Source organism: Mixia osmundae, assembly GCF_000708205.1.
Source record: "Mixia osmundae IAM 14324 unplaced genomic scaffold scaffold_4, whole genome shotgun sequence".
NCBI classification, from domain to species: Eukaryota; Fungi; Basidiomycota; class Mixiomycetes; order Mixiales; family Mixiaceae; genus Mixia; species Mixia osmundae.
Window position 1 is genome coordinate 457860 of NW_014575560.1, and position 27832 is coordinate 485691.

A 27832-nucleotide genomic window follows, 5' to 3' on the forward strand; every position below is an offset into this window, starting at 1 on the left:
ACACAGTTTCTAATCATTCGGAAGGAGAGTCGGACAGGGTTTGCGACTCACCATAGTAGATACGCTGTCAGAGCGGCCGTTCCCGAGGTTCCCTTGAGGATGTCTTGATTCTGAACGAGGCGTAATTCGACGGCCCGTAAACGTCGGATGCGGTGCTCGATCGTTTCATTGGAGGAAGCGAGCAAGCGCGAAGCGTCCCCGCCGACGCGTTGTAGTGCATAGCGTTGGGTCGCTCTGATGATGCCTTGCAATTGCTCGATGGATCGTCTGGCAGCGAAAGCTAGCGGTGATACTTCACAGTCGACAGGCTTGGCTTGGACCACATTGGCCAGTCTGGAAAGCATGAGTGCCGAGAAGAGATCGCCCACGCCTTCGTAGTGCTCGTCTAGCTTCTCAAAAGGAATCATGAATCGCTTGGTGTCCTGGTCCGCGCAGCACGTCGAGCCTGCACAGACCAGCCACTCTGTGTTGCCGTTCGATGCCACATCAGGCAGAGCGCTGACAGGCAGAGGGACGGATGAGATGACGATGTGAGGCAAGTGATATTGGTCGTGAAAGGCATCCAAGGCTTGCCGGAGCGTGTGCAAGTCGACTATCTTGATGCCGGTAAGGACTTCCGCTTCGAAGTGGTTGGGTGTCGCGCATGTAGCTTTGGGCAGGATAGCCTTATAGATGGGGATGACTTCGTCGCTCACGTACAGCTTGCCATCGTCGCCCATGACGGGGTCGAGCAGATCTGTCATAGGGGTTCACTTCAGCCACAGGATACGCGCTTCCATAGAGAGGCAGGCAGTCGTACAGATGAAGTCTGGGTTGGATGCTCTGAGCTGGTCGATCGAGTCGCTCACTGCTTGCAGGACGGCTGCACCGGGGATGTAGCCCGTGAGGAGGTGGGTGTAGTCGCATAGATTGTTCTGCTTGAGAGAAGTCCATATGTCTTCAAAGGCATCGACACTGATCTTCTCGCCTCCCCAGCGACTATAGCCTGCAGAAGACCGTCGGATGAGCAGGGCAGCCCATGCAACAAGCGCCTTACTGACCTGTGTGATTTGAAAAATTGACCACATTGATGGCATCCACTTCAAGGCCGGCCAGCTGCAGCGGCAGGACAGCCGAGCGATTGCCGACGTAGCCATGCGTCACATGTGACTGTATTGACAGTACACGATGCTCTGCCGCCATACATGTCGAGCCCGGTCGGCGCTAGTCGGCGAGCAAAGGCACAAAACTCGGCGCGACTCAGCTAGCTTAGCTGAAGGCAGGCAGAGCATCCCTGTCACATCTCACGAGCATGGCATGGCGCGAATACCTCAACAGATCCTTCGATGTCTTCAAGAGTCGCTCGGTCGCACGTCTGTCCACGTCACAGCTCGTCTCTGAACGAATCGCTGACGGTCTGAGCAGTGACGCGAATGGATCCGCTCGGGACAAGCCAGAAGGTTCAGATGACGATGGCCACGCTGCGTAGTCCGGACGATCTACGGAGCTTTGCACTCGGCGCAGATTCAGACATAGGGGGGCACTCCACGGCCCACCTCGACCTCGATGCGGACGGCAAAGGTGCGCACATCGGCGTGAGCTCTGGCGCCGGACAGTGACACGTCTACAAAGGACGGTTCAGCGGATCGTTGAGCTCAAAAGTCCCGCAAGGACTCAAGCTGGGCGGCAGTGAGATCAACAGGACAGGGTATGCCGGTTTCAGGACAAAGGTTCGCCATCATCGCTCCGGACATGTGAGTATTGCTGACTGAGCAGCAGTCACGGCCGTCTATCTTTGGCATACAGACATGGGACACCTCATTGCACCAATTTCTCAAGCTACGGCTGCGCAACTCTGGCGATTCGATGCGGTACTTTGTCAACCTGCAGACCGACGGGCCTGGCAAGCGCTGATCTGACATGTGACGAGAACCCTATGCTAACAGAGCAAACAGTACAAAGCGATCTGTTCCAACACAGACTGATACTAGGCGAAGTGGGCAAATGGGAGGATGTGCTGGTGCGTTGACAGGTCTACAGGCGGTCAAGGCTAACGCGCGCGACTTAGGTCGCATTCGATCACTTCACGCTCATCAATTCCGGCGATCTGTCCGAGACCCAGATCAGTATGATGCGAGAGAAGATCAGAACAGTAGGCATCTCCGTACTCGGCCCGGCAGAGGGCGATTACGAGCTCGGCATCGAGTCCTTTGAAGCCGTCAATAGCAATGACGCCGAGCTCTTATTACAGCAAGATGAGAAAGTAGCCGAGCGGCTCACTGCTGGAACGACAGTGGATAGCAGAACAGTGGTCGAAATCCCCGCAGGCGATCCTACCGCCCGTCAATGGAACTGATCTGTACGGTGCCCAGACCGATTGACATTGTTGTGACATATACTGTATCACGTGATGAGTTGACATCTGTTCTCAGTGCGTCGTGCGCACTCAGCTCGCAACTGATCCGACGGCACAACATCCAAACGCAGGCTCGTCGCTCGCATAGAGGTCAGTATATACTTCGCTGAGGTTACACCAGTGGGCTACTCGGCTAGCTCACGCATTGTGACTGTTTTGCTGATGTTGCGTTTTCTACAGAGACCGCCGCCAGGGACGATCACGGTCGAGCGATAGGCCTCTGCTGCTCTCGGTAAGACGGACTCGCCTACGCACTGCATCAGACGTCAATTGTGTAGACGGTAAAGCTTGACATTGCTGTCAACATGTCGAAAGTGAGCTGCATCTGTCCTTTCGTGCAACCAACCGGGCTGAACGGCTCTACGCACGCAGAGTCGCTCACAGAGGATCGCCTCTGTCGATGAGAATGCTCAGCATCTGATCAGCAAGCAACATGCAGGCCTAGAACTCAAATCGACGAAATCACTTTCGCTCAACAACATGGCCGCATTGTCCAATGGCGGCCTACATCGAGTCGCAAAGGACAACAGCACCAAAGCAGACAACGGCGCACCCCCTGCGAAACAACGTCGTATACTGGGCGATGTGAGCAATGTCGTCAACAAGGTCAGTCTCCCTTCCCCTGGCGGTCGCGTCATCCCTGCCGCATACATTTGCTGATACATGCCCGTTCGAACCCACAGAGAACTGCAGACCGAGCCTCAAAGGACAAAGAGAGTCTCAAGGGTACCAGCCGGTCTCGAACAGCTTCAGCCTCCTCTGCTATCTCCGTCGCGCAACCTGGTCATGTCAAAACAAACAGTCAATCTGGCATCGTCACCGCGAGAGCCGTCAACCGTCCTGCGCTGACCAACAAAGCTTCTTCCGCCTCACTCAAGTCTCAACGATCGAGGCAAGCTTCTGCCGGTCCTGCGACTTCTCAGTGGATCGACGAAAACGCGAGTGTGGACGAGAACAGCGTCTTGCCTTCGTCTACCCATGGACTACAAGCGCCTTTGCGCGGACTCGGACTCGCCGGCTCACCAGAGCAAGAGACAGTGGCCATGTCCGGTCTCGAGCGACTCGTCGATGACGAGGGACACGTTCATTACCTCAACGCAGACGGCCAGGAGCAAGACGGACCACACCGACAGACTCTACCGCCTATCAGCGACATCAGCGTGGACGCCATCGAGCTCAGTGCACAGAGCGACAAGATCAGACCACAGCTCGCCACGTCGCTTTCGGACGTAGATGAAGGCCTCTCGTCACAGCCGACCGCAAAAAGCTCTACCCGACTGTCTGAACGAAGTCAACAGGACTGGCTCATGCTCACTCTTGACGAGCAAATCGATGCCGAAGCCGAAATTGAAGCCATCCGCGCAGACTTTCACGACGAGAACGATCCCAACGATATCATGATGGTGGGCGAGTACTCTGATTCGATCTTCGAGTACATGGCAGAGCTCGAGGTAAGGCATCGACCGCTTCTATAACATGAAAAGCTGATCGCGACACATGCAGATCTCCGCCATGCCAGCGCACGACTACATGAACAATCAGAACGACTTGGACTGGACGATGCGCGCCACGCTTATCGACTGGCTCTCGCAAGTCCACATGCGCTACCACATGCTTCCCGAGACGCTCTTCATCGCGCTCAACATGATCGACCGCTTCCTCACCAAGCGCTGCGTGTCGCTCGACAAGCTACAACTCCTCGGCGTCACTGCCATGTTCGTCGCTGCAAAGTACGAAGAAATTATGGCGCCAGGGTAAGTCTGCGCATGACAGCTAAGTCGGCGGAAGCTCATATCTACTGCAGTGTCGACGAATTCGTCCACATGACCCAGAACTCTTTCTCTCGCGATGAGATCCTGAAGGGCGAGCGCATCATTCTCAGCACGCTCGAATTCAACATCTCCTGCTATTGCACGCCCTACAGCTGGGTGCGCAAGATCAGCAAAGCAGATGATTACGAGATCGAGACAAGGACGATGTCGAAGTACCTCATGGAAGTCACCATGCTCGATCATCGCTTCCTCAAGGCAAAGGCTTCACAAATCGCTGCAGTCAGCATGTACCTCGCTCGACGCATGCTCGGCGGCGACTGGGTGCGTACCATCTAAGTTTGAGCCATGCGTTGGCTGATAATTCCAATGCAGAATGAGGCATTCATCTTCTATGCTGGCTATACCGAGTCTCAGCTCAAGGTGCCAACAGACTGGCTCATCGAGAATCTCCGCGATACCACCATGGAGTCCCGATTCGTCTACCAAAAGTACTCGTCACGCAAGTTCATGAAGGCCAGCTTGTTCGCCGCGCAATGGGTCAAGGAACTCATCGAGCCAGCGACGCCTTCATCACAATAGACGTCACCATTCGTTTTACGACCTAATCACCGCAGCTTTCGTTTTCGAAGCAATGATACCCTTTACCAAGCAGTATGATACCCCTTCGGCCTTTCTGACAGGGCCGATCTTCGACATGTGTCGATCTCAGCAGTCGAAGAGAGTTTACTTCTTGCGCGCGCAGCAGGATATTCATTCGCATATATACCCCTTGTGCCTCTCGAGAGGTCGGTCCTCCGGGCCCTAGATAGCCCTATGCAATCAGTCGCATCCAAATTAAGAATATCAGAGTTTTGAGTTTTCAGAGTTTGACATCGCGGGAAACGTCAAATGAGCGCGTGAGATTTGCGAGACTCGTTTGCGATCGGCACTAGCGACGACATGCTCAAGACTAGCAGAATGGTCTCTGATGGGGTCACTGCGCCGACCTTTCGGGCGCTGGTCGGCGACCATCTCCTCCTGCTGCACCTCGCTCCCAGCACAACGAACGAAAGCCTCCAGACGCCCGTACTCCGACGGACTGCGTCTACCATCCTGGCGCAGGCTCAGTCTCTTCGGCAGCCGGCGTGGCGGACTCTGTCAGAGACCGGCAGGGCGCACCAACTAGCATAGCCGCCGGGTCGCGGTGCACCGACGCTCTCACGGACCTTGTCCGACGTCAGGCGGTCTAGTCTGCCGGCCATAGACCCGGTCGTTCGCCGTCACCGCTGCTCACCACTGCCTGAGAGCTGCCGTTGATGGTCGTGATCACATTGTTGCCACGAGATGGCATCGTGCCTCAGCCCGAACCTGCGACCGAGCTTGTGTTTGGCGACAATTTCTTGCCAGCTCAGGCCGGCTCGAGCTCGCGCAATATTGTGAGCCCGAGCAAGACATACCCATCTACTGGCAAGCTAGGCAAGACTGATGTCACCGTTCACGGTGTTCTCAAGATCTCACTCGAAGAGGTGTGACATGCGCTGAGCGAGTGTCGATCGAGCTAAATCCGCCTTTGCAGGATCACAAGCCGCTCAAGCAGGCAACGGCAATCATTGTCAGAATACGGTGCTACGAGTCAGACGGGCAAGGTGTGGGATCGCTCAGGACGGCCCAGACGAGGGTACTGCACGAGACTGCCACGACGCTCTGGCGTCCTCCCATGAACAGTGCGGAGGGCCACGTGGGCGTCTTCGAAAAGGCTTTCAAGCTCACCATGCCTGTTGGCGCTTTGCACGAGACGCGCGACGGACGACCGTGCAGCACTGTCGTCTTCAAATCGTGGCGTGTCTGGTGGGCTATCGAAGGAGGTGAGCCCGCTAGCGTGCGTGTGCGTTAGTCCAACCAGCCTGACGTGGCGTGACAGTCATCACGCATCGTCCGCATGCAATCTATGGCTCAGCGCTGATCAAGTCGCATCCGCTCGGCCTGGTCAACTACGCGCCACCGGTTACGCGCAATACTCTCACATGGTCATCTAGATCGATACGCTCACGACCGAAGGAGCCCATTGACTACAGTTTCGTCACGGCCGCGCCCTACTTGGGCCAAGGCGATCCCATTGCGTTCCGATGTTCACTGCAGCGATCGATGTCTGATCATCGCTCCGATTTCAAGCGTGTCACAATCGAAATCACGCGTGAGCTGCTTGTGTCTCGCTCCTTGGAGCGGCAGCCCCGAAAGCGCAGCATACCTAGCGAGACCGCTCGCCTCGAAACAGAGACCCGGTCTCAGTCTCTGCCGATAATCCATCTCGTCTCGCCCGATTCGAAGATCTCACGCGATGTCTCGACGGTGCTGACAATCCACATGGCTGCCGAAGAGATGGAATTTGACACGAATGGTGCCTGGACCGGTCAGATAGTAGCCAAGATGCCAACGTCCCGACCGGGTCATTACTCGATCGGCGAGACCACGGCAACGGCGCTCGCCAGCGTGCGCTTCTTCGTCAATATCTCGCTGCACTTTCGGAGTAGACAGACAGCTACCATCAAGCTACCACCCCGCGAGATTTTCGTCGTCTCACCCGCGGCGAGTGTCGCCCCTCCTCTTTTGGCAGGTCCGTCGGCCGAGACTGTGCCGGTGTTGCGACAGTCGCCCGTCAAACGCCGACGACCCTGTGCGACAGCGAGAGATTCTTGCTGCTCCGACACAGTGAGCTGTCCAAGCACGGTCGATTTCAGCGGATTCAGTTTACAAGCTCATCAGACGACCAACGCGACCCATCTGTTAGCGCCTGACGATCATGCTGCCAGTCCACCTCTGTCAAACTCGAGCACGTCATCAGACCTCACATCATCACCTGCAACGCCCGACTCTGCGCTCTCTTGTGCATCTGTCTCGCCCAAAGACATGCGCAGAACGTCAGAAACGCCTTCACTGACGCCCTCATTCACATCCGCACTTAGCCGCAAGCTCAAATTCTTCCGTAGCAGTTGATGAGAAACACCATGTTGTTGTACAGTTTGTGTATGCGTTTCATGTCCGCTTAGTGGCTCGTATGACCCAGAGTGGATCGCTTGAACCCCAGCCTTCCTTTGGTATCACAGTGACGATCTCGACGTTGGCAAATATCGGGTCACCTTGCGAATTGGTGGCAAAGTGCAGGTAGTCTGCTACCATCTGGCATCGTTCATCCTCTGAGATGCGCAGCCATCGCCCGACAACCTGCTGTGGGTCAGCACCAGCTGGCTTGCATCTGAAGCAAGATGGAGATGAGACGCACTTTGGTGGCAAACATGCGATTCGAGAATGCGAGATGCACAGATGAGCCTTTCTTGAGCAGTCGGCCGATCTCTCTCAGGATCTCCCGCGGTCGTACGAGGTAGTCGATCGATACTGAGCAGATCGCAGCGTCAAAGCTCTCGTTCTCTGCTGTCTCGACGGGCAGGGATGCATCTTGATTGAGATCCTTGACAAGCCACCGGCTGAGCTGCTCATTGGCAGCTAGCTCTCGCGCGTTCATACCCAGCCCGAGTACATGGTACTGCTTCTTGTCGTCTAGCCGCGCAGGTAGGTGGGAGACCCAGGAGGAACAGAGGTCGAGCACTTTGATAGCGCTGAGAGGTGTTGCGCTCTTGCTGGGCAGAACATCGTCGTAGTATGCAGCTAGAGCAGCCCGACAGCCGTCATCAATATGGTGCACGAGCCGAGGTGGAGCGTAGAATTCCAGATCGGATGACTCGTCTATCCGCTGGAAATCAGCATCGGAGTACGGCCATCGAGACGGGCAATCGGGCTGTCTGACCCGTGTGCGCCAGTCTGATCCTGTTGACATGGGTCGAGCACTGAAGACGCTGCCGATCAGACTGGCTCGGAGTGCGCTTCGGCCGAGCATGCGCCGAGTCCTGAGCGACGGAGACAGACATCGGCGACAAGCTGCAAGGCGCGACTTGTCCGTCTCGCCTGTCACGTCTGTCGCCGAACAAGCGCCGCTTCGTTGAGGGAGTTCCGCGGTCGCATGGAGTTTGCAACAGCCATCCCTGATCAGTTTGTGCCCCTCTCATCCTACCTCGGCCAGCACAACGCTTTTTTGGGCGACGTCGCTGGCTTCTACCAAGCTCGAGCTGTGCTGGAACGCGAGTTTGCCGGCAAACTGACGGCGCTCGTCAGAGACGCTCAGAAGAGACGGGCCCGCAAGGCGAGCGCGCTCATCGTCGGAGAGCAACCCTCTCGGCGAGATGACGGGGGCGCAATCAGCTCGACGGACCAAGCTTGGGCGAGGATACTGAGCGAGACGGAGGAACTAGCGCTCGATCGCTCAAAGCTGGGCGATTCGCTCGACAGGGATGTCGTCAGCGCACTCTCGACAGCAGAGAAACGATCAGAGGACTCTCGCAAGCGTCACGAAGCATTTCATGCGAAAGCGCTAGCCCAGAGGGATAAGGTATACGCAGCGCGGACGAAAGCAAAGGCAACATATGATGATGCTTGCGCTGTTGTCGAAGGCTTCAGGCAGAAAGCCGAGCTTGCAAAAGACGAACGGCGTTCAGACAAAGCTGCGAGACAGTACGAGCTAGCTACGCTGGACATGGCCAATACCAAAAATGCGTACATCGTCGCCATTGCCGTCGCCAACGCTGCCAAGGACCAATTCTTCACGACTGACTTGCCATCAATGCACAACCATCTACAAGCGTTATGGAACACGAACATTGCCCTCCTGATCCAGGCACTCGAGCGTGTGTCCGCGCTGGATCAGAAATACTTGTCGGACAGCACGCGACACCAGATCCAAATCTCGCAGGCAGTCGAGTCAATCGACGTCACGGCAGATCAGGGCACGTACGCCTCCTACAATACCCGACCGTTCACCATACCGGCCAACATCACATTCGAAGCCTGTCCGATATGGCACGATACCGATTTCCTCGTCGTCCAGGACGAGCCGCGCACTGTACTGCAGAACAAATTCATGAGAAGCCGGGCCACGCTCGAGGATCTGAAGCCAAAAGCTTCAAGCAAGAAGCGAGAAGTGACAGGCGCAGTCAAAACAAAAGACACTTATCTTGCGAAGCCATCACTCGGCAACCTGTCAGATGCGATGGAAAGCTATCTCGATATATCTCGACAGGTCATCACGCTCGAAGCCGAGGTGGCCGCCCTACAGGCTGAGGTCGATACCATCGGCAAGGCACTTGGCGGTGATCACGGCAAAGGCAAGCAACATGCCTGGAAGCCTTCGGCCCTGACCAGCCGCTCCTCTTGCTCCGTCTGCGGACACTCCGTCGTCGGTCTACAGAAGCACGGACTGACATGCAGAGAATGCGGTCTCGCTTGTCACAAGGCTTGTGAGATCAAGATGCCTGCGGCCTGCGGAGACACTACCGCCACCTCATCCCGGGCGGATCTGTCGAGGACCTCCTCGGTCATCTCACAAGAAGGCAAAGCGCCTAGTCTCAAGCGTATGTGTATCTCACGACACATGTCCGCTCCCTGATACGTTATGCAGGCTTCAGCTCTACAAGTACAGCGTCAGGGAGGCCACTGTCTGGCGTGTCCGAACAGTCTACAGCCCAGTTCGGTAATGCTACAGCGCAGTTTGACTATTCGGGACGTTCGGCCATGGAACTATCTGTACAAGGTACGGTCCTGTCTCTGCAAGAGATGTCGTCTGAGATGTTTGCAGCGGGCGAACGCGTACGATACATCAGAGATGAAGCAGAAGGATGGGCGAGAGTCGCCAATGCGCAAGGAGCAGAAGGCGCCGTGCCTACTTCATACCTCAAGCAAGACGCGACGTCCAATGGCGTAAGCAAGCGAGCCTCGAGCATTGCGCCACCGCGTCCATCTAGCTCCTCGACCCGAAGCGCCACGAAGCAAGCAAAAGCGATGTATGATTACACTGCAGCTTCGCCTGCTGAAGTCACGATACGCGAAGGCGATACACTCGAGCTCACTGGCAAGGCGATCGATGAGGGGTGGACTGAGGTAACCTTGCGCGGCCAGACTGGCGCAGTGCCGACTTCATATCTCGCCCTATAGCCTCAATGACATGTCCCTTGTTTGTATGTGATGACACGTGTGATTTCGCAAAAAGCCAGTCCAGCCGCGCAGCCTCAGCCCAGTTCTTGAGCCCGGTCCTCAGGGACAATGCTTGCAGCATTGGGCTTACCTGCACGGCCCCAGCCTTTTTGGGAGACTCCTCCAGAGCCTGTCCGTGTAGCGAAACCGCGAGACGAGGGCGAAGAACCCGAAGAGGGCGAAATCGATGACGGAGAGGTTGACGAGGGCGAGATGCCTTCAAGGCCGCTTGCCCCGATGCGCTCACTTCCTCCTGCTCCCCTTCCTCAGCGCTTGCCCCCTCCTCCCCATCGAGCGAGCCAGTTTGCGCAAGCAAGCGAGCAGACCAAGTGGCTTCCGCCTCCCAGAGTCGCTCTCCCTCCCAGACCGCTCGTTGTACCTCCGCCCCCAGAAGCTGTATCATCGGCCCTTCCTCTCAGCCAGATGAGCCGTACGGATACTTCGCCTTTGCCGACTCCTCCACCTCCGCCGATCGGGTTACCTGCACCGGTCTGGGCAGACGGATCCAACGTCGCTGGTCAGCCCAAGCCTATGGCTCCAGGTGAGTCCTCGCCCTGCAGATGAGCGAGTGGCCCTCGCTTATACGTATCACCAGCCAATGCGGCAGCTGTGCTTGCCTCGCTCAGTCTACGAGAACAGGATCGCATTCAGCAATTCATCGCGATCATCCGGCGCTTGCTGCCCTTTGGCCTCTCAGCCACTGCCCTACAGAGCGAAGGCATCAGCCTCGACCTCGTCAGGAACATGCACGATGTCGTCGGAGAGCCCATGCCCGCACAATTGCTTCAGCCCGCCGGAAGACATCGCGCTCGCCCTCCTACATCGCAAGACACTTCAATGATCAACGGCAAAGCACTGACTCGCGATCCACGTACACCAAGGACCAACAAGATCACAGCGCCTATGGTCATCGATCTCACTTTGAGCGCCTCAACGGTCAGCCACGAGCAGGAGATTAGCTCGCCCGTCTCACTTGATCGGCCAGCACCCGCTGTGCATGGACTGCCCATGCGACCAGTCTACTCAGAGCTACGCACACCGCTCACGGCGTCCTCGACGACATCACAACATCACCTCCGTGAAGCAGAGCATAACCAGCTCTTCGCTCCGCAGCCACGCACGCCAGCAAGCGTCATCCAGGCTACCTATCCTGTCGGCGGCGATCGACAGGCGTTTTACGAGGGTGAGGTGGATGATCTTGACGGCATAGCGTATGACGACTTTGCGAGCTTCTCGCCTCCTCCTGCGCCTAAAATTGGTCTGCCGGCGTACATTGACGAAGGGGCACTCGAAAATGAAGCTCGAAAGAAAGAAGAGGTTCGCCTCCGATTACAAGCGCGTCGAGCAGAGCGCAGAGCCAGGGTCGTCAGCACCGATCAGGCCGAACACGCTGAGCGAGCTAGACAGATGGCGCTTCAGTTTGAGCAAAATTTCGAGCAAAGTCTCAGCATGGAGATGTTCGCCGCCGAAAGTCGCAGCGGATCTGCGATATCATCGGGCGATGGAATGGTCGTCGAAGAAGATATTGCGCCATCAAGCCTACGAGAAGCTGCGGCACTGGCTGCCAATGAGGATCTCCCAGGCTCGCCAGGCTTCGAGGAGATTTCTATGCCACGCAGCCGGGAACTAAGCCATGAGCCAGCCCGCGCTCAGACAATGAGGCATAAAGTGCCTTCTGCTGCCGCGCCGTATCAACAAGCATACGCCGCTGCTCCGAATAACAGCTGGCGAAGGCGGCCTGTTGCTGCTGACCTATACACTGCACCAGCCCAGAACCTGCGTGACTACAAGCGATGCAGCTGCTTTGGCGTCTGCGCGCATTCACTTGTCATCGATGTCAGCGACGAAGAGTCCGATGGGCAAGAGGACCTGCCTGACACCCGCATGTCAGCCCAAGAGAGGATCGAGGCCAATATGAATGCCCTCCGAGCAAGAATTGCAGAAATGGAAGCTGCACAGAAGAAGCTAGACGAAGTACAGGCTGTCGCTTCGACAGCGCCAAGAAGATCTGCTGGCAACGAAGCCGCAGAGGGGCATCGTCCAGATACAGTCATTCACCAACGACAAGCCTCCCTGGCCGAGTCGTTAGCCAACGCCAAGTCTGATGTCCAGACGCTATCCGAAGCGATTGAGAAGAAACAAAGGCCCAAGAGCAACAAGCGCAAACATTTGTCACCTGACACGAGCAAAGGTACATTAGCGCGAGACAGGACAAGCCGTTCGCCGGAAGCGAGCACAAAGGAATTCCAATTTTTCACGCGTGCAGGTGCAGCAGAAGCTGCCGACGCGTCTGCAGCAGGCAAGCGTACTCGCATCCTCAGCTACATACTCGCTAACAGATGGCTCGGCCAGAGGCTGGTCTCCTCCTCTTGACGGCCTCTACAGCTGCCAATCAGTCCGTGCGTCACCCTTCACAGCTGCTTTGATCCTTTTGTCATGGGCAGTCTTGACACGCTATGGCAGGTTCAACGGACCTCGAGCCCTGCAAGCTTCGTGAACGAGTCACCTTTCCAAGCTTACTTCGGTCTACGGTCCGTCGTCAAGAACACGACACCACTACCGCCCTTCAATGGCCCCAACAACCTGCGACTGTATCGTGCCTGGTCGGCCATCGAGCGAGGCTTCGATCCAAGCGAGTCGTTCTGCAGCTACGAGAGTTCCGGTGGAGTATGCAACGATACCGGCTGCAAGCATAACCACACTCGCAACTTCGATCTGGACAGTGCGTCCTGGCTTGCGCTCGTAAAGGCTAACACTTAAAATCGCGCATGCTCAACAGGCACCCTCCTTACTCGGTATCTGCAGGAACAGTATGGTGTCATGGACCAGGTCAGCAAGGCCAAGAGGACGATGCTAGCAAGGACGCTCGACCTTCTCGGCTCTCGACCCTACGATCGCTCTGTCAACTTTGCGGACTTTCTCAAGGAGGTACTACAAGGGGCGGACGAGTCTTATGAGCTCGCGGTGACGAAAAAGAAGCGTGTCTGATTGGCTTATCCTCCTTCAGCAACGACCTGCTCCCCTTCGTGCTGTCCATCCATGCTCTTCAGCGACCCTCCCCGAAATACAGGTGGTACCAGAGAGCACAAGGAACACTCACAGGAGTGTAGTGCACGGAATGCGCGTCTTCTACTACAGCGCACGAGATCAGGACTATCACGAGCACAATGCAGAGCATGTCATCCCCCCCGGTGTCCGCGAGCCTGACCTTGAGCTGCTCTCCGCACGATGATGTAATACGCGCCGTGTTGTCGTGTTTGCGCATTGACAAGTGCCTCCTTTGCTCGAGATGGTGACGGTCTATGGATATGTCGGCACCCTGGCCGTCGGCCTCGGCATCATAACATGGCTAGCCATACGAGACATGATCAGTATCCCCGCTTTCAAGGGACGCAAGCTGCAGCTCTCAGTGTCGGCGAACCATCTGAATACGATCGATCTCGTGACTGTCATGAGCCGCATCGCTAAGAAGAGCCTGCCTTGGCCATTCAGCAATGCGGCCGAGCTCAAACCCAACGCTGCTCGGACAGGCTATGACCTGCCCGAGGTCACAATCGAGGCTCCGTTCAAGATTCATCCTCGCGACCTCAAGCGGTTCCAAGCAGCTGTCAGCTTGAGCGACGGCTCTCAGAAGAGCCAGACTGATGAGCTGTCGCCTTTCATCTTTGTCTCACTCACAACGCCTTTCTTCCTCTTGTTGCTCACGAACGAGCAATGGCCCATCAGTGCACTCGGCGCTGTCAATACGTCGAATACCTTCAATTTCATCAGACCAGAGCGGGTGCGCACACTCGAGCAAATACAGCAGGGCGACTTCTTCGTGCGAGCACAGATGGGGGGTGATGATCTGCCAGGTGTCAGAGCCAAGCGAGGCATACAATGGGCGATGAGTATTACGCTCTTTGAACGTGATGGCGGCAAAGAAGTCGAGATCTTCAATGCCAAATTTGAGGTGCTCAAGTTCCTATCGAGGTCCGCGAAGCCGGCCTACAATCCTGACAACGACAAGAAACCGGGCGAGCTGGATCCTGCAGAGCTGCAAGACTCGCCGCAAAAGCTAAAACTTACCTCTGCCTCGCCCCGTGTGTACAGCGCATCGTCGTTGGATTACAATCCCATCCACTTGCATCCTCTGACGGCGTACTTCCTCACGGGAAAGCAGATCGCTCATGGCAACCTGTCAGTACTCGCCTTCGTTCACCAGATCAGCAAGTCAGCCGACCCAGCAGATGCAGCGCTCAAGTCTCTGTGGCGGGTCGACAGACCCATGACTACTACAGTCCGCTTCACATCCATGATGCCAGTGCCCTGCACCCTCGACAGCAAAATCTCGCGTAAAGCTGACCAAACTGGCGAGCTCGCTTTTCAGATCCTGCTCAAGAACAAAGTGTGTATTGCTGGCTCAGCAGTACCTCTGTAGTAGCCTCGCGTAAGCTGTGAATGTTATTGCAAGCCTGATGACAACAATCATACATATGAACAAAAAGGGCAAAGATATATCATTCTTCCTCTTCCTCTACTATCGCAGCAGGAGCTGATCGCCCGCCCGTCTTGCGCGTATTGATAGTCATGTCCTCAGCTCGTATGCCGATGCCCGCGTAGCGACCTCTGCCTAGTATATTACCCGACTGAGGGTGTATTTCGGCATCAAGACCTAGACCGCGTCGATCATCGCCAGATGTGGGCATACCATCTTCGTCGACTAAGCTGCTAGACGAACTCCCGACGGACGAGTGAGAGGCGCATTGGCCAAAGCCGTCGCCGTACCGGTCCAGATCGTCCTCGTCGACCCATTCGTCATCGTCCTTGCGAGCAAAGACATCTCGATCGGCTTGTGGAGCTCTGAACGTAGACGAGCTGGACGATCGACTGGGCGGGTGGTTGTAGGCTGTCGAAGGTGCTCCGAAGACATTGTGAGTCTTGTGGGCGGCAAAGATTGTACTTGCGCTTGAGCGCCGCCGGGTGCTTTGGGCTGAGGCCGGCCGATTCTTGTCGAGACGAGGCGAATGCGATCGTCCGACACGCTCCTGACCGGATAGCTTATCGAGCGCTGCTGATCTTTGTCGCTCGATGAGCAAGGAAGGCTCATTGTCTTCCTCGTAAATCGTGTCGGAGCCATGACCGGCCTTGTCGTAGTCTGGCTCGCCCGAGATGGACGATCGTCTAGACGAGCTTGATCGAGCAGACGATGCGCTTGATGTCAATCTTGCGTCGGCGAGCGTCGGTGATAGATGAATACGTCTCACTTGGGTTGTCGACGGCGGTCGACGATAGACTGGCGAGCTGACATAAAGACCAGTGCGCGAGCTGGCAGAGCCTTGCGAGGTGCTGCGAGTCATTGCATAACCAGCAAGACTGCCTCTTTGCCTATCTCCGAGACCGTGAGGATCCTCGCTCGTAGGTGTCAGATAAGCTTCCCAGCGACCGTCGAATGATGCCCGGCTATCTTCACTGCGTCGACGAGCAGCTAGTGGCGTCAGCCCCGCACCTCCATAGCCTTGCCTCATCGACGCATTAGAGCCTCGGCGGGAACGCAAAACCGTCGTTTGACTTGCAGTACGACTGCCAATCGAGGGTCGCCTAGCAGGCGTTCCAGCGTATGAACTCGAGCCGCTATTGCGTCGACCGGGACCTCGTGAGTTGACCACCGGTCCATTCGAAAGCAGTGAACTTCGCCCCCGCTTTCTTCTGTCTTCTTGGAACCACGTACGAACATTTGTGAAGAAAGCAGTCGTTCGCTGACGCGACTTTGATTCGATCTTTGGGCTCCTGCCTGATCTTGAGGACGTCGTAGCAATAGTCACGAAGCTCTGACTAGCAGCATCCATGGATTTGCTGGATTCCGCAAGGGAACGAGCATCGTTCGTGGGCGGCTCTTGGTCTACAGTATGGCGTGTAGGCGACGTCGAAACGCTGCGCGATTCGCCTGCCGGGAATGAGCGGGGCGAGATTGAGCGTACCTGTCGGAGCTGCTCCGGCTCGGCAACCGACAGCCCTTGACTGCTTTCTAAGTTCTTAGCCAACTCTATCGTCTCACGTGAGTCATTGAGAGCCTTCTCGCCGCTTGACGAGATCTTGCGCGTAAATAGGTTCGCCAAGATCATGCCCGATGACGGTCTCGCGGCCTCGCGTAACTCTCCTGAATCGTCGCCCTTCACCTCATCTGCCTTCTTCACACCGAGAGCCGAAGTAGCTCTCGAAAGCATGCTGATCGACGTGGAGCGTGTTTTGCCAGCTTTACGCAAGGCCATTCGATCTTCGCTCGTATCCGAGCGAGACGGACTAGGCCTGACTGCAGTCGACTTCACGAGCGATGGATGTGTCGCTGACACAGACCCGACACTTTTTGACAGCGCGCTGTCGCCCGGCGTTGCAAGAAGTGTAGTAGCCGGTCCACCGGACACGGGAGGCGATGAAGTCAGCGTGAGCGTAGGCATGCTCATGCGCGATGAGCTCTCATCCGAGTCACGGGCACTATGCCAAATTTGCCGAGCGGGTGTGCTGAAGATGGGGTCCTCATGAAGTGGTGCTGCTCGTGACCCTGGCGAGCGAGATGTGGCCTCTGCTGACAGCTGCTTTCTGGCCTGCCGTCTCCTTGCAGCCGTCATAGCCTCGCGCGCGTCGGCCTTCTTGCGGAGCATCCACCAGACCGCGCCACTAGCATCGCACGCAAACGTCGTGACCGAGTGGACAATCTGGCCAGAGTCTAAGCCGAGCGTCTCCAGCATGTCAAGCAGCTGCCTGTCGCTTGCAGACGACAGCAAAGGCGGCGGAGGCATGCTCAGCATAGCAAGATAATCTGGTACGGCGGGCTCTGGGTCGAGCACGAGTGGTACGCGATGCTCAGAGACGATGCTGCCAACCGATCTCCGCTTTGTTCTGGAGGGCGTTCGCCTGTCGTTGGGTATAGACAGCGAGGGTGAGTTCATGGGCGGTAGCTCGAATGAGAGCCGCTCTGCTGGCTCTCCCTCGTCCAGTGATTGACCTAGCAGTGGAGACGGCCAATGGGGTCTATCTGGCGTCTCTAAGAAGGGCATTGCTGCTTCTTTGAGCGTAATCTGCGATTCGGCAGACTGCAGTGACTTCGGCCCAGGCCGCTGAGGTATCTTGTCTTGCTCTGCGATCGACGTCAACGGCCTGAGCTCATCCGCACCGCCATCTTCAGACGTGCTGGGTGTAGTGGCGTCCAAGCTTGGCTGGCGCAGCCTTTCGTCGCTGCCCGCGCTGTCTGAATTGGACTCCGAATGCGTGCTTGCTCGATCAAGTTCGCGAGAGAGCGGCGAAGGCTCAACAGGGTGGACACTCGCCATAGTCGGCGAAGGGAATGGGTATTCTGCCTTCGCCGTTGTCGGACTGCTTGGCGAGCGAGAAATTGGCGGATAGTCCGGATAGTTCGACGTGAACCAAGGATGCGAGAGTATTTGCGTGATTGTGAGACGATCTCTCGGCTCGACCTTGAGTATGCCTTGTATGAGACCCCTCGCATCTGCGCTCACGTCAGCTCTGCTCGCGGATTGTGCATGGAGTTGTACCATCATTGAGCCAATCTGGCAAATCATACTGCCCTTTCGAGATAAGTAGCTTGACGACTGCCTCCTCGTCGTCGTCGAAAGGCAAGCTGCCGCAGAGCAGACTGTAGAGGATTACACCCATGGACCAGACGTCCACCTCTGTAGGCTTACATGAGCTCTATTCTTACTGCCAAATTGATGACACAGACCTGGCCCTGTATACTTCTTGCCGGCAATCATCTCTGGAGCTGCGTAGCCCGTCGTGCCGCAGTAAGTATCCATGAGCTTGCGTTGCTCGAACTCTCTGCCGAAACCAAAATCGGCAATTTTGATGTTGCACTTTCCATCGAGCAGGATGTTCTCGAGCTTGAGGTCACGATGAACAACGTTCTGCATGTGCAGGTATCCGACGCCGAGCGCCAGCTGACCGAATAGCCGGCGTGTCTCCGAATTTGACAATCTACCGCGTTCGACGAGATAGTCAAACAGCTCTCCGCCTTCGCATAGCTCAGTGACGAGCCAGATAGAAGATTCTGTGGCTACGATTTCGTATAATTTCAGTACGTGAGGATGGTGCAACCGGCGATGATGGTGGATTTCTCTTGTAAGCATAGGCGGCGCGAACGAGCGTGGAATCTGCTTGATGGCGCATTTGACAGACGTCAGTCGATGTATGGCCAGCCGTACTTTGCCATACGTCCCTGCAGCTGTCTTGTCAGTATGCGCTAATGTGCGGATGCCAAGAACCGATGAAGCACCTTCGCCAATGACACGGCCGAGCGAGTAATTCCCAACTGTCTTGAAGCCAGTGGAGCACAGCTGATTCCCGAGCTCTTGGTAAGCATGATTGAGCTGTGTCTTGCTTTGCTGCGATCGATGGGTCGGTCTTTGCGCATTGCTCAACACGGTCGCGTTCGATGAAGCGTTCGATGGCTGGTGATCAGTGGGTTTCGACCGCACGGACGGGAGCTGAGTCAGTGTGCTTCCAGGCACGGGTGCGGCCAGAATGTAGCTTGGCTTCCGCGCATGACTTGCGGTGGGACGCTCGCCAGTTGCTTCGATATTCGGCATCATCCTATAAGCGGCTGCCATGGCACCGTCCTACGCGTGCGAGGTCTGACACGATCGAAGGAGGCGATGTGATGCTCGAACAGAGCGTACAGCAGGTGACCGAACGTCAAAGACACAGACGGAAAGACCCGAGTGCGTTGGGAGCGTCAACGAGCAGGATCGCGCGTGGGGTCTCTGCTGAGGCGGACATGGCAGAGGCGATCGACAAGCGACGCTGATCTAGCTTATCGGTCAGCTTGCACAGTCGCCTTTGTCCTCTAGTTGAGAGGCTCGCTCGGTTCCGTCTCCACCACGCTGAGGAAGTGACACGTCACTTCGCCGACGCGCTCGCGCCTAGCCCTCGCTTCTTCGGACCAGAACAAAAAAACAAGAGCGGCACGAGCCATGAGATCCCATCTGTGCATTGGCTTGGCGTGGCTGGCCACTCTCGCTCACGCCCAACGGCGGATAGCAACAGCAGTGCAAGCCGAGTCAGTACCGTCGCGTCAGCGTGCCTGAAGGGAGCTTACATCGCTCTCGAATAACAGTGGCCAGACCGTCATTGTATCTTATCAGACCAACAGGCAAGGCAACACAGTAGCGACCAACGTCGTCCAGACAGTCGCTGCCGCGGCAGCAGCCGTGGCCGATGCCGCCGTCGCCACGACGCCAGCCGTTGTCAATGGCGGTACAGTCTCTCAAGCTGCCGTCCCGAGTGAGCACATTGACAGTCACGAACGATCGTGCTGATGCTTGCTCCAGCTGCGTATATCGAATACCAAACCGTAGACGGCGTACTCGTCAGTCAGCTCATGACATTCACAGCGACATTTGCAGCTGCATCCGATCCTGCTGACGTACCCTCTGGCACGATCCTGGCTGCCTCGCAGTTCTCATCTTCGCTCGCGTCTCGGGCGAGTGCCGTCGTCAAGACAGCAACCAGCTCAGCCCTGAAAGGCTCAGCAAGCGACTTGACGCGGTCCTCGCCGCTTGTTTCACTAGGTATAGCCGCGAGCCTTGCGTTGATGGGCGGCCTGCTATTTCTGGCATGACACTCTCACGGACGATTTGGTATATATATGCTTGTATCATGCATCACATCCACCAAAAGACGCAGCATCGTTTGTTCCTACGCGATCCAAGATGTAATTGGGATGATGCGCTCGGTGCGCTCATTTCGAAACAGTCGGCACTTGGTCACCACTGCGGCAGTTGTGTCAGCGGCTACGTGGGCCGACGGCGAGTGAGCGCACACGGTTGAGGCTTGAGATTGTTGGCGCAATCTGCAGCAAGCTTCGCGTCGGCGATTGGCCAGAAAGGATAGCTGTTGGGCATGATCAGACTCGTGCTCGTTCGGCTGTGCCAACCCTATGCACCAGTAAACAGTCGCAATGACTGGTCCCGGCAGTGTGACAGCTGCCAAAACGTGTCAATCAATGTGGAACGCAAGATCCAATGAGCTCACGATCGCCAGTAGGACTGGTGAAGCCATAATTGACGCTGCTTATCAAGTCAGTCGCACTCATGCTTCAACAAGCTTGACTTGCGTCGCCGAGAGTACAAATCTGCAGCAGTCGAGATCGATATCTGAGCTTGACAGCGGCACCTTTGTTGCCGTGACAAGCAATTTCTTCATTAGTCGATCCGTAGCTCTGCTGACTGTGCGTCAGATCACGACTGGTCGGCTTGATCGACCGCACTCTTCAACCACAAGCTTGTCAAAGTAGCTCAGGTCCCACTGCGATGCAATGGGAGTCAATGCTCGCCTTGTCGTCGCACGAGGTTCGATTGACTTGGGGAACCTCTGTCTCGCGCCGTGCCTCGTTGTACCGGACGGTGGCAAAGAGCTGAACAGCTGTCTCGGAGTGTCACTGCTGTGGCTCATCACGCTAGATGGGCGGCATACGCTGCAGCTGCATCGCATTGACTGAGAAGCTAGCTCGGCCGGTGTCACAGTATGCTGTGAACATGTCTGTTCAGATGTGTCAGCTTGTTGTATTGATCGTATGCACCGACTCACAAGTGGACGCTGCCTCGTAGCCTAGAGGGGGCCAGATTTTGCCGCGATGCAAGGCAACATCCCCGAGCTGATTGTCGTTCGCAGCACGTGCGGGCAAGGCCCAGACAGACGACAAGATGTGGCCGACACAGAACAGGCGTAGTACCATACTGCGACACACGCTTCGATCGATCTTTTGCAAGCTTTGCCAAACTTCGGTCGTCCAGGCAAATTGTTCCGCACAACGGAAGGTTTGCAGTGTAGCGACAGTGCTTCACCTTCGCTCGCCTAAACTTCCAGCACTCCTGTAGGAGCCTTGACTGGATTGGCGAGTCATGATCGAGGAAGATGACCGCGCATCGAGTGGCGTGCCAGATAAGCTGGCAAAGAACTCTTCGCCACTGTCGCTAAATGTGTCTGCTCCGTATGTGCGCTGTCGTCCCGACACGGTCGGTAACGCGAGGCTGTGCACGCTCCCCAGCTTTCTCCCGGTATATCTCGCTGCAATTGCCTGTGAAAGATTGAGCTGCAGGAAGCAATGCATAGGGATGAGCATACCTCTGCGAGACTCTCTGGAGCTTGAGAAGAAGGCACAGCGTTGTCTGTCTGGCGTTGCAGGCTCGACATGCCACCATGTGGCGCACGCAAGTCAGCTCTCGATGGTGTAGCATACGAAGCTGATGGCGAAGTGGCAAGATCGCCAACGCGCGAGCGCGTACGCGTATTGATAGGCGAATTGGCTTGCGGTAAGGGGCCGCCAGCATTCAGGCTGGAGTAGTGGGAACCACGCTCCGCGTCTGCCCGTATGAGGATGAGCAGCAGCTCCGAAAACGAACGAAGCTGCTCTTCGCTCTGTCGCAGTGATTGCTGTATCGCTCGATCGAGTCCAGCGCCATCGCTGTCGTCTAAAATGACTTCGCGCGCTAGATCTGCATTATATGTGATGGCTTGTTGGAGACGCTCAAAGCCCCCAAGCAGATCTTCGACCTTGGCAAGAAGCGCTACCGTTTCGGGCGCCTCGGAAAGCCGCTGGTCTGTAAAGTGTGCCTTGAACTGTCTGAGAGTCTGATCTAGCAGCTGACGTGCTCGCAGCGTTGCGGGCGATTGACGGCCGAGCGATGATCTTGCTCTGCTAAGTGGTGTCTGCCGGCTGCGATTCTCGGAGCGAGGCGACTCGTATGGCTGCCTCCTCGATATGGACGTGAAGCTCGACATCGTGTCATCTTCGCGCAGTCTGCCGTTCTCCGGCCGCCGTGCAAGAGTGCTGCGCGGTGAAAAGCGAGCGCGCGTGTCACCGCCGGCAATGCTACCTGCCACGCTCTGCCTCTCGATCGTGTCTACACGGGCGACGAGTTGGTTGAGCAGGTTCGCGGATACAGTGACTTGCTGATCCGGTGCATTTGCGATTGCATCGGCGTCTCGTCTGGCAAGGGCTGCCCCGGTCAGAGGGACGTAAGGCGTCGCATCAAGCGAATCCGTTCGACTACGGGTCGAGTCAAATCGTGCGCCATTGGAAGACTGCACGGGTGTCATGTGGGGCGGTAGCGAATAATCTCGAGACCGCCTTGGGCTCGAGGTCCCTGAGATGAAGGCGTCAGGCAGGGCAGACCGCCTCTTGTAAGGGGAAGGTGCGTTCAAGATAGTCTCGGTAGACGGACGGGGCGAGGACGTGCTCGAACCAGCTCTGACGCGGTTCGCGGCTGAGCCGGCATAGTCTGCTGTACGGCCAGTCGATTGCCGTCGAGGTGCGTCAACTAGGTAGTCCGACTGACGCCCGCTCAGGCTCATATTGGCGATCTGGAGTGCGGGCAGAATTTCGGATGACTCTCGACTCTGTCTGGGGCTATTGCGACTAGACAGGCCCGCATTGTAAGCAGACGAGGTGCTGGAAGCTGTACTTCGCCTTGGCCTGGTCGCGTCGGCGCTCGTGCTATGCAAGTCATAGCTGCGCGAAGGAGGCAGCGGCATGGTCATCTCAGCGGCCGATGTGATTGACGAGGCAGACGACTGAGAGCGCCCTGGAGAATCTGGCAAGATCAGACGGGGCGAGCGCGACCTCGCTTCCTGGCTCTCGCGTGCAAAGACGTCGTTACCTGCAGTATTGTCCGCTCGAGATTGCACCACAGTGCTATCGAGCGCATCTTTCGCGTCCGGCGCAGAGAGGTGCGGCAAGTGTGCGGTAGCGCCACGAGGGCTCGCGTTCGATGACAGGGTTGAGACAGAAGCAGGCCGCCTGGGCGAACGCAGCGGTCTGCTCAGGCCTGTGGGGGACTCGGGAGCCGTCATACTGTTGACTGCGTTGAGCACCGGCGGCTCCTTCTGCGAGGGCTGCGGCATCGCTTCAGTCCGGCTCTTGGACCGCTTCAGGACAGACTGCGCGAATCCGTTGGTCTGAGCAAGTCTGGGCTGAGTCCAATTGGTGAGAGATGTCAGCAAGGATGCCGGAGAGTCGTAGAGCTGGGCAGACTGGGCAGACCCGGCGGGCGAGAGCGGACGAGACGGCGCGAGAGGCTCTTTCTCGGTCAAGACGGAGAGCTTGTCTTGGCTTCGGATCAAGGGATGGAGGGAGCGAAGCTGAGGTGTGGGTGTTAGATCCTCACGATCATAGCTGCTCATGTCCTAGCCACACCCTTCTAGCGCTCTGTGACCCCGTGAGAGCTTGAAACGCTTCACCTCTGGCTTCCGTCGAAGCGCGTCAACACGCACGACGTAATGACGATGCGGGTTACAAACAACAGCTAGAAGAGATGCGCTTTGCTTGGACAGATTGACGGATCTTGCGATTGCAGAATGGCGAGAACGGTGCGCTCGGCAGAGACAACGCATCCTTCGAGGAGGGGGATGCCTTCCGCTGCCCACGAGCCGCAGAACCAGACGTGTCTTTGACCCTGAAAGTGTCTTGACGCTTCTCTGCCTGGCACGAAGCATGACAAGACAGCCTTGCTCTGCTTGGTGAGGACCACGCGCTCGAAGGGCGCTGTGCTGATCACGCGGGAGATGGGCAGAATGGGGTTGGTCGTCTGGTAAACCGCGTCATCGCCAGTGAGCGATGGATCTAGAGCATGCGTAGCCATGACGTGTTCAAACGACATGCAGCCGAGGGTGCCTTTGTCGTCGGATCGAGAGAGATGACTGTCTAGCAAGTGCTCCGATAGTGCAATATTGAGGTCTCTCTGATCGTGATCGCAAGGCATCACAGATGCGTCTTGGTGATTGATCACTACTGTCGGCGTGTATTTGAACAATCTGAGCGCATCAACACGCTCGTGTTCAGCGTGCAAGCTTTCTGCAGATGCGCCAGAGGCATCGAGCGACTTTGCAAGCAGGCTCAAGAGGCTTGCCGCTTGATTTGCTTGTGTGGCCAGAATCAGATGATCGAAAGTGTGACTCGAGCCGTCGGCGAGGGTCAGAACGACTTGGTCATCCTCTGTGGAAATCAAGTTGATGACATCCGCATTGAGGTGGATCTGATCCGGGGTGAGAGGCGCGCATAGACGTATCGCTACCTGTTTGACCCCGTTCTTGACGAGATAATGCGACGCGCCGAAGGTCAGCGCGATGTACTCTGCTTTGCCCGTCAGCCAGAAGAAAGCGGGCCGGGATGGACTGACCTAGTATCTCTGCGATAGGATGATGCAGCAATTGATCCCTCGTACAAGTGCAGACGCAAGCGAACATAGGCAGCACGATGAGATTGACAAAGTGTGTAGATACATAAGAGCTCCTTTGCCAGTCCTCGAGCGATTGATGTGAGATGGGATGCCGAGGATCTGAAAGATGACCCCTAAGGAGGTGGTATATACTGAAGCATGCGAGTAAGATGTAGCATAATGCGACAGATATGACAAGTGCGAGATATCGCGCCAGGCTGGTGATCGTGTTACATGCACGTGGAATGCCGACGGGTCGCAGTGATAGGCCATTTGAACCCGAATAGATGAAGCGAGTCCTCCAAGCTATGTTGGAAGCCGAGCGGGAAAGAGACGAGAAGGAATAAGTGTAGTTGTGTCGTATCAGCTCGACGCCGAGATAGCGATAGAGCGCGAATGTGCGCTTATAGTAGCCGCCCTGTATCGATCGCATGGGCGTATCGATGAGTCGCTGGCGTCCTTGTGCGTCTTTGAAGACCACAGAGGCGCTCGACAAGCCAAGACGCTGGCTCTTCTCGTACAGATGGACTTCGAACCGGACATCTTCGCCCGTCGGCCCTCGCGCGGTCGCCTTCTGCAGCAGATGTGCCGCGGTCAGGCCCGCCAGTCCAGAGCCGATGACCGCTACGCGCACGACCGGCATGTCTGCTTGCTGGCCAGCGAGCAGCACGAGGGATGCTGCAATTTCACATCGACAATCGCGTCGGTCGATTCGCTCCGAAGGATCCGAAGTCACTCACGACAGCTTGGGGCGAGTCGGATTCACTCATCCTGCGAGCCATCGTTGCAGGGACAGATCGACAACGTGCAGCCCTCGCGAATGCATGTGCGACCGAGCAGCACAGTCCTGTGGAGGCTGACTGGCGCAGATAGTGGGTCACGAGAACAAGATCTGCTCATGCAGGCAAGCTGAAGCACGCAACTCGTTGGGTGAGGCAGGGCATGCACAGCAGACATAGCTCCGACAATGGTCACAGACTGCAGGGTGTGTGTTTGGCCGAGTGAGGCAGCCGTGGTCGGAAGCTTCAGACTAGATTTGCGCTGTCGTACCATCTCGCTTGCTTGCTTCCTGGTCGCACTCGACTCGGGGTTTGCCTTACCTGCATGATTTGACACAGCTGACAATCCAGTCTCGGCTGTTCCTCGCTCGACAAGTTGACTCTCTATAAACTTCTGGGCTGCATGATCCGCATGATCGGCGTTTCGTTTCGATTCGATTTTAATTGAGCAGAATTCGAAAGGCACCCGTCCACAAAGCGGAGAGAATTCGTGCGACCGGACCTTGAACTCATTGATAGGCAGCTGCAGCATCGTTGGCCCATCACCCGGTTCCGACAGCAACACCGGGCACAGCTGCGTCTGACCATCGCACAGTGTCAGAGCGACCGAGCTCTCTGCCAGATCGCACAATCAGTCATTTCACACGCCCGTACTGCGCACTGACGCCTCGAGAGAGACTGAGCATCCATGTCGGTCGGACGACCGGCCAGGTAGACTTGCGAGACCGGCTGTGCAGTCAGGCTGCTTCGCAACCAGCAGGAGTCTCATCACCTGCGAGAGTGCCGGTATCGCCTCTTGCTTCGCCATGATGATGCTCGTCTCCTCCGCCACGGTGACACCGGTCCCGCAAGCGCTCGAGCTCGCACCCACATGGTCGCACCGTCATCACACTTCATCACCCAGCCAGCGTTCCTCGTCATCCTCCTCCCAGCAGTAAGCGCTCCAGGCTGCAGCCCTGCCTTGACGACAGACTGATTGTGCGTCTTGTGACAGCAGCCGCACATCTCAACGAGACAGGTTCATCAAGCTCGAGGCAACAGAACATCCCATGCGAACTGGCACGGTCATGCTCGACACTCTGTCGCCGACGTCCGCACCATCTGAAGATGTCCAAAATCTGCGTGCGAGCAAACGCAAGGGCAACGTCGAGCTGCCCGTACCTTTCCGCACGCCAACATCCAGTCAGACGGCTTCCGCGCAGTCCACAGACAAAGTAAGCAGGCAGGCATCGGCTGCAGTCGTCACACCTGGCAAACGTCGTCGCGTCAGTGTCGCTCGTCTCGACAATGTCAGCACGAGTTTGGATGACGAGAGCACGCAAGGGAGCGGACAAGGTCTCGGCTCACAGGTTTCGCCTACCATCACCCTGGTTGCGAGTCCCTCCTTCCCGACTAGCGCTCACTCACAGGCGGCCCGCAAGCTATCGCTCGGCGGCAACAACCAAAGCGAGCCCGTGTCGCCCATTGTACTCAGCTTCGATCCAACTTCGGTCGCAGGCGATGCACAGGCTGTCGAACAGATGCAAAAGTCACTCGCACTTCGCAAAGAGCAGCAAGCCCTCATCGAGAGCAGACAGAGAGACTCTCTAGGCAATTCCTCCCGAGCAGGTCCACCCTCGACTGCTTCACTTCGTAGAACAGCTTCAGTCTCCAATGACACTTCTGTCAGCTATGGACCATTGGCATCACGGCGAGGCACGATCGCTCGTGAGAAGGCACGCAACTTGACGATCAGGACGAACGCAAGGGATGCCCATCTGCCTCAGATCAAATCGGCGCCTCTGCAAGTGCCACGCGGCTATGGCAACGAAGAGACGTATGTGCCCATTGCGCGCACAGCGGTCGGCAGTCAAGCCGCTGGCCCACTCACTGCTGCCTTGGCATCGAGTCGCGACTTCTTTGAGCGTCGCAATCATCTTGCCTCTCTTGCGCAAAGTCAAATCGACGAGCGCGACCTGCCTAGCATCGCACACTTTCGACACCATGCTGATGAAAGGATGCTGTCTCCCCGCTCATCATTGTCGCAATCGACGGCCAGCTATCTGCCATCCATTTCGCAGCCTCATCCGCAGAATCATTCGCATTCATCGGCAAGAACGTCAGAATCATCGGAGGTCTCATCGAGGAGAGCCTTCATGTCGCATTTCGAAGGTTTTTACGATACCATCAACAATTCTCGCGTGCTACAAGCTACATTGGACGATCAAATCCGCAAGTCGACAACACTGCTCAGTGACCTCCAGGGCTCATCCGCTGCTTTCGAGGGAATGCTCGAGCGTCGTATGTCAGACCTCTGCAAGACTGTCACAGCCGATCTGCAGCTCCTCGAGAATCGTATCGATAAGCTCGAGCGGAGCATCTCGGACGGTGATATCGGACGCACAGAGCGAACAGCAACGCTGGGCGAGAGATTGACTAGACTTGAGCGCACCTTCCTGGAGCCACTGAAGTCAGCTTCGGCCGTCTACACTACTTCGAGTCTGCGGTCTACTGGTCAGCACGAGCAACAGCGCTCGCCTTAGCGCTTGTGTATGGCCTGCTTGGGCATGTGGCTCGATGCAAAGGCATGCTTGGCTTTTCAGTAATTCGCTGTATGGCAAATCGGCTGTTGTAAGGGTT

The 27832-nt window shown here is 56.6% G+C and overlaps 13 protein-coding genes across 13 annotated transcripts; 7 read left to right on the forward strand and 6 right to left on the reverse strand.

The window, feature by feature from the left end:
* Positions 1 to 30: 30 nt before the first annotated feature.
* L969DRAFT_397855 (uncharacterized protein) lies at positions 31 to 1357 on the reverse strand. Its single transcript, XM_014713144.1, has 3 exons — positions 1041 to 1357; positions 800 to 985; positions 31 to 736 (listed from the first exon to the last, which is right to left on the reverse strand). Exons 1-3 carry the CDS (start codon positions 1180 to 1182, stop codon positions 48 to 50), a joined length of 1017 nt encoding a protein of 338 aa, XP_014568630.1. The 5' UTR covers positions 1183 to 1357; the 3' UTR covers positions 31 to 47.
* Positions 1292 to 2611, forward strand: L969DRAFT_47354 (uncharacterized protein; the record flags this gene model as incomplete). The annotated part of the gene is made up of 9 exons (XM_014713145.1): positions 1292 to 1352; positions 1405 to 1560; positions 1612 to 1709; positions 1759 to 1857; positions 1910 to 1999; positions 2048 to 2321; positions 2395 to 2410; positions 2467 to 2485; positions 2576 to 2611. The coding sequence occupies 9 exons, from the start codon at positions 1292 to 1294 to the stop codon at positions 2609 to 2611; spliced, it is 849 nt and encodes a 282-aa protein (XP_014568631.1).
* Positions 2427 to 5023, forward strand: L969DRAFT_73352 (uncharacterized protein). The gene is made up of 7 exons (XM_014713146.1): positions 2427 to 2485; positions 2576 to 2709; positions 2768 to 3001; positions 3079 to 3846; positions 3899 to 4149; positions 4200 to 4488; positions 4540 to 5023. Exons 2-7 carry the CDS (start codon positions 2701 to 2703, stop codon positions 4744 to 4746), a joined length of 1758 nt encoding a protein of 585 aa, XP_014568632.1. The 5' UTR covers positions 2427 to 2485; positions 2576 to 2700; the 3' UTR covers positions 4747 to 5023.
* L969DRAFT_60857 (uncharacterized protein) lies at positions 4689 to 5408 on the reverse strand (the record flags this gene model as incomplete). The annotated part of the gene is made up of 2 exons (XM_014713147.1): positions 4689 to 4978; positions 5313 to 5408. The coding sequence occupies 2 exons, from the start codon at positions 5406 to 5408 to the stop codon at positions 4769 to 4771; spliced, it is 306 nt and encodes a 101-aa protein (XP_014568633.1). The 3' UTR covers positions 4689 to 4768.
* L969DRAFT_86640 (uncharacterized protein) lies at positions 5245 to 7345 on the forward strand. The gene is made up of 3 exons (XM_014713148.1): positions 5245 to 5672; positions 5723 to 6011; positions 6068 to 7345. Exons 1-3 carry the CDS (start codon positions 5463 to 5465, stop codon positions 7138 to 7140), a joined length of 1572 nt encoding a protein of 523 aa, XP_014568634.1. The 5' UTR covers positions 5245 to 5462; the 3' UTR covers positions 7141 to 7345.
* L969DRAFT_86641 (uncharacterized protein) lies at positions 7293 to 8192 on the reverse strand. Its single transcript, XM_014713149.1, has one exon. It carries the CDS (start codon positions 8036 to 8038, stop codon positions 7379 to 7381), a length of 660 nt encoding a protein of 219 aa, XP_014568635.1. The 5' UTR covers positions 8039 to 8192; the 3' UTR covers positions 7293 to 7378.
* L969DRAFT_93862 (uncharacterized protein) lies at positions 8162 to 10185 on the forward strand (the record flags this gene model as incomplete). Its single annotated transcript, XM_014713150.1, has 3 exons — positions 8162 to 9605; positions 9653 to 9784; positions 9830 to 10185. The coding sequence occupies 3 exons, from the start codon at positions 8162 to 8164 to the stop codon at positions 10183 to 10185; spliced, it is 1932 nt and encodes a 643-aa protein (XP_014568636.1).
* Positions 10186 to 10293: 108 nt separating this feature from the next.
* Positions 10294 to 14644, forward strand: L969DRAFT_47170 (uncharacterized protein; the record flags this gene model as incomplete). The annotated part of the gene is made up of 7 exons (XM_014713151.1): positions 10294 to 10765; positions 10820 to 12529; positions 12577 to 12623; positions 12688 to 12946; positions 13004 to 13188; positions 13232 to 13415; positions 13497 to 14644. The coding sequence occupies 7 exons, from the start codon at positions 10294 to 10296 to the stop codon at positions 14642 to 14644; spliced, it is 4005 nt and encodes a 1334-aa protein (XP_014568637.1).
* Positions 14645 to 14713: 69 nt separating this feature from the next.
* L969DRAFT_399840 (uncharacterized protein) lies at positions 14714 to 19267 on the reverse strand. Its single transcript, XM_014713152.1, has 4 exons — positions 18494 to 19267; positions 17945 to 18436; positions 17757 to 17894; positions 14714 to 17710 (listed from the first exon to the last, which is right to left on the reverse strand). The coding sequence occupies exons 1-4, from the start codon at positions 18825 to 18827 to the stop codon at positions 14724 to 14726; spliced, it is 3951 nt and encodes a 1316-aa protein (XP_014568638.1). The 5' UTR covers positions 18828 to 19267; the 3' UTR covers positions 14714 to 14723.
* L969DRAFT_93866 (uncharacterized protein) lies at positions 19191 to 19837 on the forward strand (the record flags this gene model as incomplete). The annotated part of the gene is made up of 3 exons (XM_014713153.1): positions 19191 to 19276; positions 19334 to 19500; positions 19548 to 19837. 3 exons carry the CDS (start codon positions 19191 to 19193, stop codon positions 19835 to 19837), a joined length of 543 nt encoding a protein of 180 aa, XP_014568639.1.
* Positions 19838 to 19957: 120 nt separating this feature from the next.
* Positions 19958 to 23400, reverse strand: L969DRAFT_93867 (uncharacterized protein; the record flags this gene model as incomplete). Its single annotated transcript, XM_014713154.1, has 9 exons — positions 19958 to 19988; positions 20039 to 20201; positions 20251 to 20285; positions 20333 to 20415; positions 20525 to 20640; positions 20692 to 20757; positions 20806 to 20997; positions 21079 to 21295; positions 21343 to 23400. The coding sequence occupies 9 exons, from the start codon at positions 23398 to 23400 to the stop codon at positions 19958 to 19960; spliced, it is 2961 nt and encodes a 986-aa protein (XP_014568640.1).
* Positions 23401 to 23522: 122 nt separating this feature from the next.
* On the reverse strand, positions 23523 to 25077 carry L969DRAFT_93868 (uncharacterized protein; the record flags this gene model as incomplete). Its single annotated transcript, XM_014713155.1, has 2 exons — positions 23523 to 24349; positions 24396 to 25077. The coding sequence occupies 2 exons, from the start codon at positions 25075 to 25077 to the stop codon at positions 23523 to 23525; spliced, it is 1509 nt and encodes a 502-aa protein (XP_014568641.1).
* Positions 25078 to 26019: 942 nt separating this feature from the next.
* On the forward strand, positions 26020 to 27735 carry L969DRAFT_16713 (uncharacterized protein; the record flags this gene model as incomplete). The annotated part of the gene is made up of 2 exons (XM_014712870.1): positions 26020 to 26147; positions 26208 to 27735. 2 exons carry the CDS (start codon positions 26020 to 26022, stop codon positions 27733 to 27735), a joined length of 1656 nt encoding a protein of 551 aa, XP_014568356.1.
* Between the last annotated feature and the right edge of the window lie 97 nt (positions 27736 to 27832).

Excerpts from the sequence above, each read along its gene's own strand:
- L969DRAFT_397855 (XM_014713144.1), bottom strand. The coding sequence starts at position 1,182 with ATGGCGGCAGAGCATCGTGTACTGTCAATACAGTCACATGTGACGCAT. Across the intron at positions 986-1,040 it reads CAATTTTTCAAATCACACAG|GCTATAGTCGCTGGGGAGGC; the intron begins GTCAGTAAGGCG and ends GGTCTTCTGCAG. Across the intron at positions 737-799 it reads ATCCAACCCAGACTTCATCT|ATCTGCTCGACCCCGTCATG; the intron begins GTACGACTGCCT and ends CCCCTATGACAG.
- L969DRAFT_73352 (XM_014713146.1), top strand. Across the intron at positions 3,002-3,078 it reads TGAGCAATGTCGTCAACAAG|AGAACTGCAGACCGAGCCTC; the intron begins GTCAGTCTCCCT and ends TCGAACCCACAG. Across the intron at positions 3,847-3,898 it reads AGTACATGGCAGAGCTCGAG|ATCTCCGCCATGCCAGCGCA; the intron begins GTAAGGCATCGA and ends CGACACATGCAG.
- L969DRAFT_86640 (XM_014713148.1), top strand. The coding sequence starts at position 5,463 with ATGGTCGTGATCACATTGTTGCCACGAGATGGCATCGTGCCTCAGCCC. Across the intron at positions 5,673-5,722 it reads TCAAGATCTCACTCGAAGAG|GATCACAAGCCGCTCAAGCA; the intron begins GTGTGACATGCG and ends CCGCCTTTGCAG. Across the intron at positions 6,012-6,067 it reads CTGGTGGGCTATCGAAGGAG|TCATCACGCATCGTCCGCAT; the intron begins GTGAGCCCGCTA and ends GTGGCGTGACAG.
- L969DRAFT_86641 (XM_014713149.1), bottom strand. The coding sequence starts at position 8,038 with ATGCTCGGCCGAAGCGCACTCCGAGCCAGTCTGATCGGCAGCGTCTTC.
- L969DRAFT_399840 (XM_014713152.1), bottom strand. The coding sequence starts at position 18,827 with ATGGCAGCCGCTTATAGGATGATGCCGAATATCGAAGCAACTGGCGAG. Across the intron at positions 18,437-18,493 it reads CGGCCGTGTCATTGGCGAAG|GGACGTATGGCAAAGTACGG; the intron begins GTGCTTCATCGG and ends AGACAGCTGCAG. Across the intron at positions 17,895-17,944 it reads CAAGAAGTATACAGGGCCAG|AGGTGGACGTCTGGTCCATG; the intron begins GTCTGTGTCATC and ends GTAAGCCTACAG.